This window comes from Grammomys surdaster, unplaced genomic scaffold, assembly GCF_004785775.1.
Source record: "Grammomys surdaster isolate TR1022 unplaced genomic scaffold, NIH_TR_1.0 170, whole genome shotgun sequence".
Classification (NCBI taxonomy): Eukaryota; Metazoa; Chordata; class Mammalia; order Rodentia; family Muridae; genus Grammomys; species Grammomys surdaster.
The window spans coordinates 21,818,338-21,836,982 of NW_021604618.1; the positions used below are offsets into that span (position 1 = coordinate 21,818,338).

The 18,645-nt window shown below is 38.6% G+C and overlaps 1 protein-coding gene across 1 annotated transcript in view; it reads right to left on the minus strand.

Annotated features, from left to right (window-relative positions):
- The window catches only part of Ino80 (INO80 complex ATPase subunit), a 96,175-nt gene that overhangs the window by 47,593 nt on the left and 29,937 nt on the right, over nucleotides 1-18,645 (minus strand). The window contains exons 11-21 of the mRNA XM_028767073.1: nucleotides 17,954-18,021; nucleotides 15,997-16,206; nucleotides 15,242-15,322; nucleotides 13,174-13,269; nucleotides 8,664-8,723; nucleotides 7,463-7,605; nucleotides 6,711-6,795; nucleotides 5,748-5,865; nucleotides 2,887-2,972; nucleotides 1,115-1,282; nucleotides 807-940 (exon numbers count right to left, since the gene is read on the minus strand). Of these exons, the coding sequence (XP_028622906.1) occupies nucleotides 807-940; nucleotides 1,115-1,282; nucleotides 2,887-2,972; nucleotides 5,748-5,865; nucleotides 6,711-6,795; nucleotides 7,463-7,605; nucleotides 8,664-8,723; nucleotides 13,174-13,269; nucleotides 15,242-15,322; nucleotides 15,997-16,206; nucleotides 17,954-18,021 (1,249 nt within the window). The remainder of the gene's footprint in view (nucleotides 1-806; nucleotides 941-1,114; nucleotides 1,283-2,886; nucleotides 2,973-5,747; nucleotides 5,866-6,710; nucleotides 6,796-7,462; nucleotides 7,606-8,663; nucleotides 8,724-13,173; nucleotides 13,270-15,241; nucleotides 15,323-15,996; nucleotides 16,207-17,953; nucleotides 18,022-18,645) is intronic.

Sequence of the window (18,645 nt, forward strand, 5' to 3'; positions counted from 1 at the left end):
TGTTAGAAAATTTAGAATGGTTACAATAATGTAACAAATCTCTCCTCACTCCATAGAATCTCAAGTCTAATCTCCACGAAAGCACAACTCTTGTCTGTTTCTCTTGTTCAAATCTGTTAAATGATCTTCAATTTTAATTTTGTTAGGTCATGTTGATGAATATTTTGTAACAAAGCTTTGAACTTTCAAAGTCCATAGCTCTCGAAAGCTGGCATACAGATATTCATTTAAGAGCACAACAGAAAGTCTGGAATCCAGAAGTATCCTGACTTACAGATATACAATGAAGCATATACCAATTTATGAATAATATATGATCTCTAGCATATTAGCTTAGTGACTATTTCAACTTTTTTAACTCAGACACTAACAAAAGAGTAAATTTAACTACAAAGTAATAGACTCAGTTTTGCAGTAGGTGTGAATCTAAGTCACTTTAAGTATACTAAGGCATTTTAGTACAGTAAAACTGTCAACTTTTGGTGCAAATACACACCTGTACACAGGTAGGTAAATAGAAATGGCTAAGATGCTTAAAGCCATCTAATGAGAGCCATAATGGCGTTCCAACTCCCCCCATAAGCACCCTCAATAGTTGTTCACCATTTGTTTAAATATCTCTTTATTGGACATTCACATATTCATCACTAAATTTATCTATTGCACTAGGGATAAAGTTGTGTAGTAGATCACTTAATAAGCATGAGACCTTGAGTTCAATCCCTAGCACTACTAAAAATAAATGTGCCCACTGAGCCAAATTACAAAAACACTTCAGCATCACCAGATCTTAACCATTTACTCACCTATCTCGTGAATGGTTGAAGACCCTGATCTGTCCATGACGATAGATAAACTTTGAAATTTCATATGGCTTTAGGGAAATATGAAATGGAGACCATGTTTCTTGTCGTTCAAATAACTCTGGGTGATTACACACCTAAGAAGAGAAGTGGTAAGACAACACTGTCATTTGTGTACATCATTGCTGAATGTTAACTTCCTGAATGCTTACCTTCCCACTTTCATCTAGTGCTCTATTTGGCATCAAGCCTACAGTCCTCTCCAGGAAGCAAGTCAATAAGAACATCAAAGCAAATGACCTAAGTCTTACCTTCCTGAACTGCATGACTAAATTCATTAGGCTGCTGGTGGTGTTCTGTGCTTGTTGTGTAGAGCCCATTGAAGACTGCAGTAAGTCCTCAATGGAAATTTTATTCTTTAATGCCTGATATAAGAGTTTTTGTCGGCTGGTCAATTGGCAGTACATTAGAATCTCAATCTAAAAAATTAAAAAAAAAATTAAACAAAATATTTTTATATATTTGTAAAAATCAGGTGAAGAATAACTAGTTTAAACTTAAAGTAGAAGACACATACAAACCAGATTATAATGACTGCAGAATCAGTACTTATCTGAATTAATGGTTTCTATACGTCTATGATGGGGACAATCATCTTGAAAACAATGTTTCTGTGACCCATTTCTCTTGTCTCACACACTAGATGATCTCCCTGAATAATATTTTCCACTTAATTTTTTTTCCCTATCTGAGACAAGGTTTGTCTGTGTAACTCTGTCTGTCCTAGAACTCGATCTGTAGACCAGGCTGGCCTCGAACTCACAGAATCCATGTGCCCCTGCCTCCCGAGTACTAGGACTAACCACAACCACATCTGGCCTATCTTTACAGTTTTAACAGCACCAACCATCACCCTTCACAGTAATTTCCAAATATCCCCACATCCATATTTCAAGTCCCAAATGTGAAAGGACTCTTAGTGTACAAGTGCCATGTAGGACATCATGAAGAAAGAGAGATTTTTTATAAAACACACTAAACTGGTTAACAATATTATCATTCATTTTCTCAAAGATAATGATACCTGACTTTATTTTTTTTATTTTTTTGGTTTTTTCGAGATAGGGTTTCTCTGTGTAGCCCTGGCTGTCCTGGAACTCACTCTGTAGACCAGGCTGGCCTCGAACTCAGAAATCCGCCTGCCTCTGCCTCCCAAGTGCTGGGATTAAAGGCGCGCACCACCACTGCCTGGCCGATACCGGACTTTAAAAAAGACAAAATCTGCAGGGCATGATTAATCCCAGTACCTGGAATTCTGCAAAAAACAAGAAACTTTCCATGCTCTGGGGCCGACCTCAGCCTGGTCTACGTGGTGAGACTTTGTTTCAAAGGAAAATTAAAACCATCCAGAGATCTGCGTGAAATTATTTGTTTCAGAATACATGAAAAGTTGGGGATGGCCATGAGTTGATAACTACCTATGCTGTAACATGGGCACAAGTGGAGTTATTATATTATTTTATTTTTGTAATGCTTCAAACTTTCCATTAATCAAAGTATGGCCAGGATTGATGGCTCATACCTATAATCTCAACAGGCAGGAAGATTGTTCAGAGTTTGGTCACCCTATACTACATGAGTTCCAGGCTAGCCTAGTTTATAGTGTTAAGACCCTGTACAAAAATAAAACAAAAACAAATGGAGGAGGAGGAGTGTTAACAAAAGAAAAAGAATGTTACTTTGCCTTGGTTAGATCCCCTATGACTGTTCAAGATGAAAGAGCTTCTTAATCAAACACCTAAATATGTATCAAGAAAATATCCCGGCTGGGCAGGGGTGGGGCACACCTTTAATCCCGGCACTTGGGAGGCAGAGGCAGGTAGATTTCTTAGTTCGAGGCCACCCTGGTCTACAGAGTGAGTTCCAGGACAGCCAGAACTACACAGAGAAACCCTGTCTCGAAAAACCAAAAAAAAAAAAGAAAGAAAGAAAGAAAGAAAGAAAGAAAGAGAGAGAATATCCTGTGAAGAACCCTAAGTTGGTATCTACTAAGGTCCAAACTCATTAAGATTTTACTTCTTACCTTGTCAGACAATTCATTTTCTACATCTTTTTTGATTCTTCTCAGCATAAATGGTTTCAAGATCATGTGTAAACGAGAGAGTTGATCTGAAACAGGAAGTCCACAAATAATGTACCATATACTGATTTAAGACAGTCAAAATAAACAACACCTTCCTCTCCTACACCCTGCAAATGCCACTGAGCTCAATGATTCTCTAAAAGAAATGAATTTGTTCCAAAGTAGAAAAACAAGCATCATATTATAAAGACTGTTTACATTAAAACCCACTTTCAGAGCCTAATTGGGAGATTGTATTAAGATCGACTCAAAGCTAGAAGGAACTTCCAGAGTGTACTATGTAGTTTTTAATGAACCTGATACAAAGTAGCATCCCCTAGGGAGAAAGAACTCCAACTGAGGAATTCTTTCCCATCGAGACTAGACTGTGGGAACATTTTCTTCTCCTTTTCTTTTCTTTCAAGACAGGGTCTCACTATGTAGTTCTGGCTAACCTAGAACTTACTCTATGGATCCAGTTGGCCTCAAACTCAAGAGATCCACCTGCCTCTGCCTTCTGAGTGCTGGGATTAAAGACATGAACCACTACATATGGCTACAGTTTCTGAATTACTGATTAAGGAACCCCAGCCCACTAGGGACAGTGCTACTACCCCTGAGCAGGTGGTCCTGGGTAAACAAGGCGGCTGCTGAAAAACCCATGAAAACAAGCCAAGAAAGTAGTGTTTCTCCACGATCTATGCTTCAGTTTCTGCTTTAAGCTTTCTGCTTCTGCTCCTCTTCTGAGATCTACAATGGTTTAGAACTGAGACATGTAACCCAAGTAAACTCTTTCTTCCCCAAACTGCTTTTGGTCAGGAAGTTTTTCACAGCAACAGAAAGCTAACTAGGACACCATTTTCCCCAAAATTATACTTACAGAATTTATTTATTTTATGATGTATAGGTGTTTTGGCTGCATGCATGTCTGAGCATCATGTACATATGTAGTGTTTAATGTGTTCAGGAAAGAGTGTCATATCCCAAGTGACTAGAGATACAGACAACTGGGAGCTGCCATGTGCATTCTGGGAATTGAACCTAGATCCTCTAGAAAACCAGCCAGGGCTCTTAACCACTGAGACATCTCACCAGACCCTACTTAATTTTTCTTACGATTAGTAGATGTCAAGTTATGTCTACATAATAAGCAACATGGCGGCCAGGGAGAGGTGATGCACACCTTTAATCTCAGCACTTGAGAACCAGAGAGAGGCAGATCTCTGAGTTGAAGGCTAGGCTAGTCAAAAGCGTGAGTTGCACAACAGCCAGGACTACATAGAGGAATCTTTTTTTTTTTTTTTTTTTTTGGTTTTTTGAGACAGGGTTTCTCTGTGTAGCCCTGGCTGTCCTGGAACTCACTCTGTAGACCAGGCTGGCCTCAAACTCAGAAATCCACCTGCCTCTGCCTCCCAAGTGCTGGGATTAAAGGCATGTGCCATCACTGCCCAGCTACATAGAGGAATCTTATCTTAAAAAACCACAAATGTGCCGGGCGGTGGTGGCGCACGCCTTTAATCCCAGCACTTGGGAGGCAGAGGCAGGCGAATTTTTGAGTTCGAGGCCAGCCTGGTCTACAGAGTGAGTTCCAGGACAGCCAGGGCTACACAGAGAAACCCTGTCTCGAAAAACCAAAAAAAAAAAAAAAAAACCACAAATGAAATAGCAACATGACAAATTCTTAATATTAGGCAAATAGTACAAAACTATTGACAAACAGGGTTAAAAATGTTTGCAATAGAAACAAATCCTAGGGCTGATGAAATGGTTCAGTAGATGAAGACGCTTACCAATCAAGCCTAGTGACCTCAGTCCAATTTCCTCAGAACCCACACAGGGGTAAAACAAACAAAAGAACAACTCCATAATTGCCCTAAAGCCTTTACAAGCTCACTGCAGTATGCACCTTCCCATTCAATAATTAGAAAAATTAAAAGGAAAAAAAAATTTTAAATCCTAATATAGATGGAAAAATAACAGAGATAACCTTTCTAATATTTGACTTTTATTATAAAAACAAAACTGAAAAAAACATGATTTGTTATATGATTTCCCTATGAATATAATTTTCATGTGATGTTTCCATGGGAATGTGATGGTCTGAATAGGTTTGGCCCCCATAGATCCATGTGTTTCAATGGTTGGAGGTGTGGTCTTATTGGAGTAAGTGTGGTTTTTTAGAAGTAAGGCACTGTGTAGGTGGGCTTTAAGGTCTCCTAAACTCAAGCTATGCCCAGTAAGACAGTTTCCTTCTGCTGCCTAAAGACAAAGATGTAGAACTCTCGGCACTTCTAGCACCATGTCTGCCTGAATACTGCCATACTTCCTGCCATGATGATAAATGGACTAAACTTCTGAACCTGTACGCCAGCCCCAATTAAATGTTTTCCTTTATAAGAGTTCCCATGGTCATGGTGTCTTTTCACAGCAATGGAAACCCTACCTAAGACAGAATGCCTACAAACCTATATCTCGCTTAGATTGTCCTTTTTAACTCAGAGTATTTAGCTACTTTATTAACAGCATATTAACTACTTTATTACAGTTTTACCCTCAAATCTTGTAGGTAGACTGAAAGAGAAATTCTTCACACAGGAAAAATATATACATAGTTCCCCATACTAATAGACTGAAAATAAAATTCAGATCCAGGTATGGTGGCTCCCACATGTAATCTCAGCACTTGGGAAACTGAAACAGGAAATATCTGTTTGAGGCCACACTACATAGTGAATCCCAAGCCATTCTGGGTATAGCATGAGACCTGGATTACAGAGTCCTAAATCTCCATACAAAAAGAGGAAAGCCATAGCAGTACTTACTCTCATCAATAGCAGATTTGTTTTCAGCATGACTTTCAATGTCTTTGGAAAACCATTCATTAAATTCTTCATGCGAATCAAATAATGTTGGCATAATGAAATGTAGCAGAGCCCAGAGCTTAAAACAAAGGAAAAATATGAAAAAGATACGGTGCCATAAAATGATACTGTGTGACTATATATTAAGGTTTGGGGAGTGGATCAACAAATTAATGTGTGTATGAATCAGAAAGAATAAATGAATCCAAACACATGCTTGCTCAATGAACCCTAATACAAACAAAAAATGATGATTTCTCTATTAATTGCAAACTACAAACTTAGAAGTACAAACACTGCTCAGAGTTTATAGTATAATAGTTTTAAAGATGACAGTTACACAGCTGATTCCACAACTGAACATAGTTGTGTAGTAGTATAACTAGCTGCTAACAGCCCTTGAGGAAAGGCTAGACAATTACAGCCTATGACGATATCTGGTTGGTCTTACGTTTTCATGAGTAAAGTTTTATGGGAACATAACCAAAGCCATTCATTTATATTCTACGTATGACGGCTTCCATACTGCATAAGCAAAAACAAGTAGTTGTTATGTACTGTCTATGAAGTGTAAAATACTATTTCCTCTTTTACAGAAAGTTTTCTGACCCCTATTATAATGAATTCTAAAGAAAAAAAATTGAGGGAGGCCCTCGGTGTTAGAGACTATTATTTTCCAATTCTAGAGTAAAAAGTTATCTGTATTAGATGAGCAACATTTCCTAATGTGCTCAACATTTATTAAGGAAACAAAAGGAACATTATAATTAATAAATAGTAAGAAAATAAGAATGTTCCCTACAAGACACTTAGGAAGCTACAGTCTAATTCTTCTACTATGGCAACTATAATTTGTACAGAATGGTAGGAGTCCAGTGTGGGTACAGGTGTCTTACGAAGACACACACCGTTACCATTGCCTACCTCTGCCATGGTATTCTGAATGGGGGTTCCAGTTAACAAAAGCCGATTCCGACACTGGAATTGTAAGAGAATCTTCCAACGAACACTGTTCAAGATACCGAGTTACAAATTATAAGTCAGGAATATGTCTTTATGTAATTATGCTAAGACCCAACATTTCTAAAAATGTTTTCCAAATAATACTTAAGAATCATATACTGTATCATGCACACAATCAAAAATATACTTTAACAAAAATGAAGATAAAAACCTGAGCAGAACTGTGAGACTCATCAATATCAATGGTATTATGGCTTAGGGGGAAAAAAATCCACAAATAGGTAAAGTGGGAGACCTTTCTGGCTTTACAGTTTCCTACTGTTCTTACCTTTGAAAGGGAAGAATAGTAGGAAGAAGAGGAAGAGGAGGAGGAGGAGGAGGAGGAGGAGGAAGAGGAGGAAGAAGAAGTGAAAGAAGGAGGAAAAAGGAAGAAAAAGAAGGAGGAAGAGGAGGAAGGGGAAGAAGAGGAAGAAAAACAGGAAGAAGAGGAAGAAGAGGAGGAAGAACAACAACAACAAAAGTTATAACCATTCAATACATTCTAAGTATGATATTTAAGTCTCAAAGAAAAAGTATAAATAAGAATTTCTCCATTCTTGCCAGGCAAATAGCTGAGGCATAGACTATGCTACGTTACATTCTGAAATTTCTAGCCTTTGCTGATTCTATGTGTAGAAGCCCACCATGAGGCTAGTTTCTATTACACATATTACCTGGAACTACTCTTCAGTGCCTGAGCTTCATCCAGTACCATGTATTGCCACTTGACTCGCTGGAAATATTTGACATCCTGTACCACCAGCTGGTAGCTAGTGATGACCACATGGAAGGGGGCATCCTGAGTGTATAAGGTCTTCTACAAATGCAAGAAGAAAAAATATAGAAAAACATTATGTCAAATTTTTCAAGAACCATTTTTATGCACATGTATGTGTAAATATGAGTATGGATATACAAGTGACGATCAAAGGGCAATCTTCCAGAGTTGGTTCTCCCTCCCTCCACTGTTGGTTCTGGGAATCAAGATTGCTCAGCACCCACTGAGCCAGCTCTCCAGTAGATAAAGAAGAAAGCCTAGAGTTGTGGTGCACATCTTTAATCCCAGCACTGGGGAGGCAAAGGCAGAAGGATCTCTGGTTTGAGGTCAGCCTGGTGACCTCTACAGAGTGAGATCTTGTCTTTAAAAAGGTAATAACGTATGAACACTCCTTTAAATGAAGAATGAAAAATAGATGTTCTTCCATCTATGTGACCAAAAGACATGCAGTGAGGTAAAATGCAAATGTCCAATGTCTTTTGTTTGTTTGTTTGTTTGTTTTTTGGTTTGGTTTTTCGAGACAGGGTTTCTCTGTATAGCCCTGGCTGTCCTGGAACTCACTCTGTAGACCAGGCTGGCCTCAAACTCTCGAACTCAGAAATCCGCCTGCCTCTGCCTCCCAAGTGCTGGGATTAAAGGCGTGCGCCACCACCGCCCAGCTGTCCAATGTCTTTTAAAGCATTTTCTTTCAACTAATCTACAGTTCATGAAAGAAAAAGGAAAGTGGGACTGAAGAGACTGCTCCGTGGCTAGATCACTTGGAGCTTGCAAGTTGACTCAGAATCATTTCTAACTCTAGTTCAAGAGGATCTGACGCCCTCCTCAATAGCCTCTTAAGGATCCTGCATACATTTGTTGTAAATATACACACGCAAATACACACTAGTTTTTGAAAAGTAAATCTTAAAGAAAAAAGGTCTCTTTTTTAAGTCCAAATGATTGCTTGTACAGGAAAAACATTTTATCAAAATAAAAATATATTTGCCCCATATCCAGAAATGTGTATGTATTACAGATTTTGTATGCATGAGGCCACAGAGAACGGAAGAGCAAGAGGACAGGGGAGCGACAGCACGAGAGCGAGAGCCTGAAGTTACCTGACTCCAGAATCTCCGGATAACTTTTCTATCATGAGGGTTTCCCCAATATGGTAGCACCTAGAAAACAGATCAATATATTATTTTGTTTTTGAGAATAAACTGTAAGCATTATCAATAATGTCACTCTGAATGATTCAGTAAGAAACCAGTAAGAGGCCAGCCAGTGGTTGCCCGGGCCTTTAATCCCAGCACTTGGGATGCAGAGGCAGGTGGATCGCTGTGATTTCAAGGCTAGCCTGGTCTACAGAGCAAATTCTAGGACAGCCAGGGCTACAGAGTAACCTAGTCTCAAACAAAAACAAAAACCTCTACAAATCACATTTTATTAGAAAAATAAAGAAGTTGTAAGGAGACGAGGTCCTAGTCATAACCACACACATTTTTCAGACACCGACACCAAATACACTGAACTTCCGGATCTCAATATCACAGATCTGTATCTTATTAAATTTATTTATAACACTGAGTAGAACCTCCATCTAACAGGAAAGTAAACACATTTTCAACAACCTAAGAGAGATGGCAATAAAAACAATTGACTGTACTGCGGTCAGCAAACCCTTTGTAAATTCTAAGCTTTGCAGTCCATATGGTCTCTGAGAAAACTCAGTTGTTTTAAGAGTATAAATCAATCATTAATGATACATCAACAAAATAGTGTGAATATAAAACACTGGATATAAAAATATATGAAAAGATACATATCTGAATGCCATGTTGTGTACTATGAGGTATGTTTTAATCAGTGCTTTAAAACTGTGCAATCAAATCTTAGTTTACAGACAGACCACATAAAAACAGGTTTCTAAATACCCAGAAATATAGCATGACCCAGTAATCAATTTGGACATAGGCCCTATAGTAATGAAAACAAGACATGCAATTCAAGCAAAAATGTACATGAATGTTTATAACTCTGTGGCGAAGAGCAGCTAAAAGTTGAAAAGCACACTAAAATCCATCGACAGATGAGCAAGAACCAAAATGAAATACACAGAGAATTTTTTAGCTATAAAAAAGAAAAAAGAATAATCACTGATATGTTACATTGTGGGTGAACCTGGACTTTTTACACTGAATGAAAGGAGCCAAGCATCTAAGGCAATATACTGCATGGTTTCCAGTTACATGAAGTATTTGGCAAATAAAGACTTGTGTTTTCCAGAGGCTAGAGGCAAAGGGAAATAAGAAATTACTGCTTAATGGACATAGGTTTAAGGGTAGGGCAAAGACAGTAGGGATGAGAGCAGGGACAGCTGTAAAACACAGTGAATATACTTAAAGCTACTGAACCGTACACGTAAATCTTTACAAGAGTAGGGTTTTTTTTTATTACACTTATTTTAAATGTATGTGAATGTCCATATATCCATGTGTGCATACTCATGTGCCACAGCACACAGACAAAAGCCAAAGGACAACATGCAGAATTTGGCTCTCTTTTTCTCCCATCTGAGTGCTAAGGCCTGAATTCAAATCTCTAGGCTTAGTGGTAGTGCCTCCACTTTTTGGTCTAGCCTGCCTACCCTGAACAATGGTATTTTTTTGGTTTGACTGGCTTTTTGAGACAAAGTTTTGCTAAGTAGTCCTGGTTGGCCAGGAAATTTGCTATGTAGATCAGGATGGCCTTGAACTTGTGGCAATCCCCTGCCTCAACTTCTTGAGTACTGAGACAACAGGTATATACCACTCTCTTGGGAAAATGGTAAGTTTTTATAGTATGAACATTGTATAATATAAAATAAGTAAAAGAGAAAATCCAAGAGGGGACACTTATGACTAGGACACCAGATTCTATTTTATACCCTCTATGCTAGAATTAAAATGAAGTTCAATAAACAAATGTATAAGATGGATACTGCATATGCACATGAACGTTCAGCTCTAAGCATTAGTGAAAGGAGAGATATGAATGAAGACTTAAGCAGTGGTTCTCAACCTCCCTAAAGCTACAACTGTTCAATACAGTTCTTCATGTTGTGGTGACCACCAACCATACAGGTATTTTCATTGCTGCTTCATAACATATTACTGCTGTTATGAATCATAATGTAAATATCTGATAGGTAGGAAATCTGATATGTGAACCCTGTGAAAGGGTTGGTTGACAAGCATAGATTGAGAACTGCTGTCTTGAAGTAATACCATGCTGCCATCTATTGGCCAGTGGAGGAGCAGCTCAAAGATTCAGTGGCTGTAAGAACTATTTTTTGACATTGCATTCAACATGTATCTAGCCATTATTTGAAAAGAAAAAAAACCAAGAATATTATTTCCATTTTTCATATGCCCAAAAATTCATGAGAAAATTTCAATGGATTCAATCTCATATCCTTATAGAACTGAAAATAAGTCGGCTTCACATGTAACAACATTATAGGTATGGGCCAACATGTCCAGCACCAAAACTATTTACCTTGTGTCTACATCATACTCAAATTTATACCACACACTTCTTGATTTTTTTGAGGCAGGGCTTCCTGCTGGCCCGAGGCCTACTATACAGCTGAGGATGCCCCAGCTTTGAGTCCTTCTGCTTCCACCTCCCATGCCAGGAAACGGACCACTGCTAGTTTTATGAAGTGCTAGGGATCAAATTTGTGGTTTCGTTTATAGCAATCAAGCAGTCTATCAATTGAACATTATCTCTAGCCAAGTCAATCTCATTTTTTTCCTCTCTGAATTAGTTAAATCAATTTTTACATTATCTATGTTAGCCATTATAAGCAGGATCAAGACTAACTTTACAGTATTAAGAACAATGAATTATTGTGAACAAACTAAAATACAATATAAAATTTGGCAAAATCTACTTTGAAACAAGACAGCTACTTCTATCATCTTACCTTGACTATCAATTCATACGGAAAATACCTCAAATATCTTAAATTGGAATTTGAAACTTCTCACTTATGTAGTATAAAGATGCATAGGCTCCCTTATTACTCTCATAAATAATTTTTCTAAGAAAGGAATATAAGGGGCTGGAGAGATGGCTTGGCGGTTAAGAGCACTGACTGCTCTTCCAGAGGTCCTGAGTTCAAATCCCAGCAACCACATGGTGGCTCACAACCACCCATAATGAGATTGGATGCCCTCTTCTGGTGTGTCTGAAGACAGCTACAGTGTACTCATATACTTAAAATAAATAAATAAATCTTTAAAAAAAAAAAAAAAAAAAGAAAGGAATATAAGACAGCTGGAAATAATGACTCACACTTCCAGCACTTGGCAGGATCAGGAGTTTAAAGTCAGACTTGCCCAGTCACTTGGAAAGTTCAAAACCAGCCCAGGTTACACCAGACTATGTCTCAACAAAACAAAACAAAGCAAAACAAACAACAAAAACAAACAGCTAGACATCATGTTTCACCTAGAATCCCATCAGTTAGAAAGAGAAGCAGGCTGACTACCCACCACAAGTTCAGAGCCAGCCTAGACTACACAGTGGATTCTAAGATAGCCTCCTGAAATACTGGGGGTATAGTATAATCCTGTCTCTAAAACATAAGTAAACAAATAAAGCAAATAAAGATACAAGGGACTGGGTAGGTAGTTCACTTTGTAGAGTGATCATCTAGCATGCACGAAGCTCTATGATTGATTCCTAAACCACATAAACCTTGTGTGGTGGCATACACTTAGAAACACCGGCTATATAACAACTTGGAGGACAGCCTATGACACAGAAGACTGTATCAAAGAAAACAAACATGGAGACTGAAGAGATGGCTCAACAGTTAGGAGTACCTAATGCTCTTCTAGAGCACCTGAGTTTGGTCCCCAGAACCTGTATCAGGCAGCTGACAAGCACCTGTAATTCCAGTTCCAGAAGATTCAACTACCCACACATATCTATGTACATTCAAAAATAAAAACTAAAGAGTAGGAAGCACATCTTTCATCCTAGCAATCAGGAGACAAAGAGGGAACCACAAATAAGAAAATGCCTCCATAATCTTGGCCTGTATATCAGGTGTGGTAGCATATGCCTTTAATCACAGCATTCTGGAGGCAGGGACCAGTGGATCTCTATGATCCACTGATCAAGGCCAGCCTGATCTACATAGAGAGTTCCAAGATAGCCAAAGTCACATATAGAGACTTTGTCTCAAAAAACAACCAACCAAACAAACAACAAGATTAGCCTCTAAGCAAGTCTGTAAGTTATTGTCTTGGTCCCATCCCATAGGGAGCAGTGTCACACCTTCATGGGTGACACTGAGTGATGAAAGAAAGCAGGCTGAGCAAACCATCAGAACAAAACAGTAAGTAGCACACTTCCAAGGCCTCTGCTTTAGTTCCTGCCTTCAGGTTCCTGACTTATGGGTTCCTGCTCAAAACTCCTTAAATAATGATGGAATATAAAGCTGTGAGCTAAAATGAACCCTTTCTTCCCATGTTGTCTTCAGTCACAGTGTTTATGAGAGCATCAGGTGTCTAAGACAATTAGAAGGCAGCAAAACAAGGGTCAGAAAGCTTATCTTAAAGAACAAGAGCATATTACCTTAAATTTAGGAACAAATCTTGTAAACTCCTGGTGCCAATTATTAAGTGTAGAAGCAGGTGAAATTATTAAAAAAGGTCCCCAAATGTTTTCTCTCTGCAACAGAAAATGGGATCAGCCAGCCGTAGGAAAACTGAAGGTATTTAATCCTAAATAATCAATTAATGACAAGTGAAGTTTAAAAATAGGTATTACTGAAACAAGAGAAACTATGCCTATCTCCTAAGTGTCCACACATATGCATCCAGTGAAAAGCAATGTTAATATAATAAAGACAGACCAGGGAGGTAAAGTACTAAGCAATGACTCTCATGACTTTTGGGTCTTATTTCATCCATAAAATGTGTATGACAGGGGCTGGAGAGATGGCTGAGTGGTTAAGAGCACTGACTGCTCTTCCAGAGGTCCTGAGTTCAATTCCCAGCAACAACATGGTGGCTTACAACCAACCATCTGCAAAGGGGTCTGATGCCCTCTTTTAGTGTGTCTGAAGAGAGCAATGGTGTACTCATATACATAAAATTAAATAAATAAATCTTTAAAAAAATATATGTATGACATACTGATTCACTTTCATTAGTTTCTACTATGTTATCACAATTTCACTGTTATTAAATTAGAAGAATGTTACTTTTTTCAAAGTATGTATTACACATTTTTTTCCATTTAATTCTTGTAGTGGTGGTGGCAGCGCAGTCCTTTAATCTTACCAACTCAGGAGGCAGAGGCAGGCAAGTCTCTGAGTTTAGGCCAACCTGTGCTACAGAGTTGAGTTCCAGAACAGCTTATACCTGACCAAACCCTGTCTCAAAAAAAAAGAAGAAGATAAAGAAGGAGGAGGAGGAAGAAGAGCAGGAGGAAGAAGAGGAGGAGGAGGAAAAAGAGGAGGAAGAAGAGGAGGAAGAAGAGGAGGAGGAGGAGGAGGAGAAAGAGAAGAAGAAGAAGAAGAAGAAGAATTATTATTATTACTGTAAGGTATATATTACTGTAGAAAACTAGGCACAAGAGATTTAAAGACTTACTTCAAAGACATTAAGTGAGCTGACTATATGACATGGCTAGAAAAAGCAGTGTTGTGATGGAAATCCAGTACCAATTCTTACAACCATAAAGTCCTTGACAATATATCAGAACTTCTTAAAAGGAAATAAAGACAAGAATTCAGCCGAGCGGTGGTGGCACACGCCTTTAATCCCAGCACTTGGGAGGCAGAGGCAGGCGGATTTCTGAGTTCGAGACCAACCTGGTCTACAAAGTGAGTTCCAGGTCAGCCAGGGCTATACAGAGAAACCCTGTCTCAGAAAAACAAAACAGGGCTGGAGAGATGGCTCAGTGGTTAAGAGCACTGACTGCACTTCCTTCCAGAGGTCATGAGTTCAAATCCCAGCAACCACATGGTGGCTCACAACCATCTGTAATGAGATCTGATGCCCTCTTCTGGTGTGTCTGAAGACAGCTACAGTAGTGTATTCATATATAATAAATAAATAAATCTTTAAAAAAAAACAACAACAAAAACAACAACAACAACAAAAAAGCTAGGAAAAAGACAAGAATTCTAGCTATACTCGTTCAAACATTGTCCTGGCCCCACTGAGAACAAAAAAGGTCTGGGGCTGGAAAGATGGCTCAGAGATTAAAAGCACTGGCTACTCTTCCAGAGGATGTGAGTTTAATTCCTAGGACCCATATGGTAGCTCACAACTGTCTGTAATTCCAGTCTAGGGGGATCCAACACCCTCAGACATATATGCAGTTAAAACACCAATGCAAATAAATAAATCATTATAAAAAGAGTCTTCAGATGTAGCAACAAGTTCTGCTATTTTGATACACTACCACGAGTAACACTGTTTTTAAGTGGCTCATTGTTGATGGTGATGCAGGCCCTTAATTCCAGTACTTGGAAGAAAGAGGCAGGTAGATCTCCGGGTTAGAGGCCAGCCACATCTATGCAGCGAGGTCTAGGATACCCAAGGCTACACAGAGAAACCCCGTTTTGAAAAAGAAGAGAAGAGAAGCTAAGCCTAAATTCAGGAGACTAAAACTGACAATTCCATCTACTCACCTCAGCCAGATGTGCCAGGAGGGCAATGCTCTGTACAGTTTTACCAAGACCCATTTCATCAGCAAGAATTCCATTAATACCCTGAGAGACAGAGAGAGTGAGAGATGTCAACACCTGACTGTACCACATAGAATTCATTTCACTTAATGCCAAAAGAGCTAAAACGGTGGACAAATCAACCAAGATTGACTGGAGAGATACTCAGTACCATGACTATTAATCACTACTATAATGGTTTCTTTTGCCAACACTACAGATATATGTGTAATTCATGATACAGTAGACCAACACTAAAGCCAGTTCTTCACTTAATATAGCACATATTAAGCAAACACTGCAGTTTACCAAGACCACCTAAGGCATACTATATACTGGATACACACAGAATCTCCAAGTTAGAAATACAGATACACTTTCTGACTCTAGCAAGTTTTGGAAATGGAGAACGGCTCAGTGGTTAAGAGTACTCACTGCTTTTCCAGAGGATTCAAGTTCAGTTTCTAGAGCCCACATGGCTCACACCCAGCTCTAATTCTGGTTCTAGAGATCTGATACTCTTTTGACCTCCATGCAGATTGCATGCCTGTGGTATTGTTACATACAATACAGGCAAACACTTATATAGACAAAATAAAAACAAGTAAATCTTAAAAAAAATAAAAGCTAAAGGTGAACTCATTTCACAATTACATTAATCAAAGGAAGAACAGATATTAAAGTAAAAAGAATAGGTTTAACATAGTTCTAAAATTTACCTGTTCATATAGATTTGCTAACCAGTTCATGCCTTTCAGCTGGTAACCTTTCAACTTGCCATTGAAAATAGTGGGTTGTGGAATATCCTCACCAGCCCGGATAGATGGATTCGCTAAGCTATAACTCTCCCCAAACCCAGAGCCAGACTTGTCTGCTGCCCTAAGGGCAGCTGCCCGACTTTCTTTTGCATCTTCATCAAATGACCTTGTCTGGAAAATAAAAAATGTCAAGAAAAATATGTAAGAATTAAAAAAAAAACAAACATAAAATTCATTAACATGTTTTACACTGCTAAAATAGAAGTTCTAATATCTTACTGAGTTAATGTAGCAATTATATTAAAATTTTTTATTAACATATTAACAGCTATTACTAATTAAAAATTTCTGTTCTAAGTTTTGATAAAAGAGTTTGAGTACATAGGAGACTATGCTGACCATAATTAAAGTACATGATCTAAGCATGACATGAATTAAAAACTGTCATTATTAAAGTCAATGTTCTGTAAAGTAAACATACCTAGTAAATATTAAAAAACAAAACAGGCTTTTATACAAAACTGAATTGAAGGAATTGTGTGAAAGTGAAACTTGTGTCTATTCTGTTTGTTTGTTTGTTTGTTATTTTGAGACAGGGTCTTTCTACACAGCCCTGGCTGTCCTGGAACTCAGTACACAGACGACCAGGCTGGCCTGAAACTTACAGAAATCCTCTACCCTACTCTGCCTCCCAAGTGCTGGGAGTAACGGTGCACACCATCACACCTGGCGTGTCTAGTCCTAATCCTGACAGTGTAGCAGAAGGGCTCCTCTGCACACACTCAACTGCACCGTCTTCACTCAGTCCAACCCAACTGCAGCTCCTCACTGAGCTTATTAAAAATCATTAGCTCCTCGAGGGCTAAGGAAATGAGTCAGAGGAGCGAGCACTGGTTGTGTTGCAGAGGACCTGGGTTCAGTTCCCAGAACATACATGATAGCTCACAAACAATCTTACTCCAGTTCCAGGAGACCTGGCACTCTCTTCTGGCCTCTATAGACATCAAGGACATACCTAGTGCAAATATATACTTGCAAGCAAAACACTCATACACACAGGCTAAAAATAGATCATTTTTAAAAAAACAGCTAGCTCAGAAATAAGAGAGGACAAACTAGTGCTTGAGTGAAAGAAAGCTGTTACTTACTTTTCTCAAGGAATAGGACTCTTGACAGTCTTTTTCATTAAACAACTCATGATTAGTCAAGAGGATACAAAACAACAAAAAATAGTTTGTAGCTCAACTATAAACCTTTCAACATTACTACTAATAAAAATTCTATACATGTGAACATTTGTTATTCTGCCATCCAAAGCTATTATTCTGAAGTAAAGGCAGGGGGCTAAGGGATGGCTCAGTAGATATAAGCACTGACTGTTCTTCCAGAGGACCTAGTTCAATTCCCAGGACCCACATGGTGGCAATAACCATCTATAACTGAAGAAAGGAAAGCCTTCACCTTACATACAGTCTGACACACAGTCACCCACTTGTACACACACACAGAAAAGGACTTCACCATACATATTGTCAGGGTGTCACACACATATATACACATATACTTCCACACAGAGGGAGTATTTACCCTACATACAAATACACACACACACACACACACACACACACTCCAGTGGGTTTAATTGAAAATAATGAACAAAGAATAAAATAAATAAGAATAATGAAAGAACATACAAGTAAGAAACTGGCACATTTCCTGGGACAACTACAATGTACCTTTTCTTTCCTTCTTTTTTTTTGAGACGGGTCTCACTATGTATCCTTAGCTGGTGTATAACTGATTTTATACACCAAGCTAGCCTCAAACTCATAGAGATCCACCTGACTCTGCCTTCCTGAGTGCTGGGATCAAAGGTGTGACCACCATGCCCAACCTGCCTTTTCACTTAAAGACTTACTCGAGCTTGGTGAATATGGTAAGCATTTTCAGCATTCTTCAGGGCCTGGGCTTTAAAATGGTTACTATCTGAAAAGAGAAAACATGTAGATTATCACACTTAGTATTACTATCGTCTTCAAAGATTTATCCCACACATAAGTAGAGCCCCAGTTTCCCACTGTATTCATCCCAAGGCTAACAAAAGACAAGGAGTGGGCAAGAACCTAGAAACAAGTTAAGGTGTGGTGACACACAACTTCAATCTCAGCATTTGTGAGGAAGGGGCAAGCAGGTTTCTGTGGGTTCCAGGCCACTCTGTTCTACACAGTGAGTTCCTGGACAGCCAGAGCTACATAGTGAGATCCTATCTCAAAAAAACTTACAATAAAAATAAACAAACCTAGAAGTATAAAGCAGTTGTGGCTGTCTCTTGTCTCCAAGAGTGAGAGCCAGCACACGAAACCCATCCGGTAATTAAGATCTACAATCTCTCAGGCCTAGGGTTACTTTATAAATTGACATCAATTGCCAGGATAAGCAAGACCAATATGCAGACTCAAAATTATATTTACGTGGGGAGAAAGTAAATGAAATCTATACATGTGTTAACATAACACTCAAGATACTCTGAAATATTTCCATTCTCCTGCATTTCCAGGTCAACACGATCTTAATTACTACACTGTGAAAATACACTTACCATGTAACTGA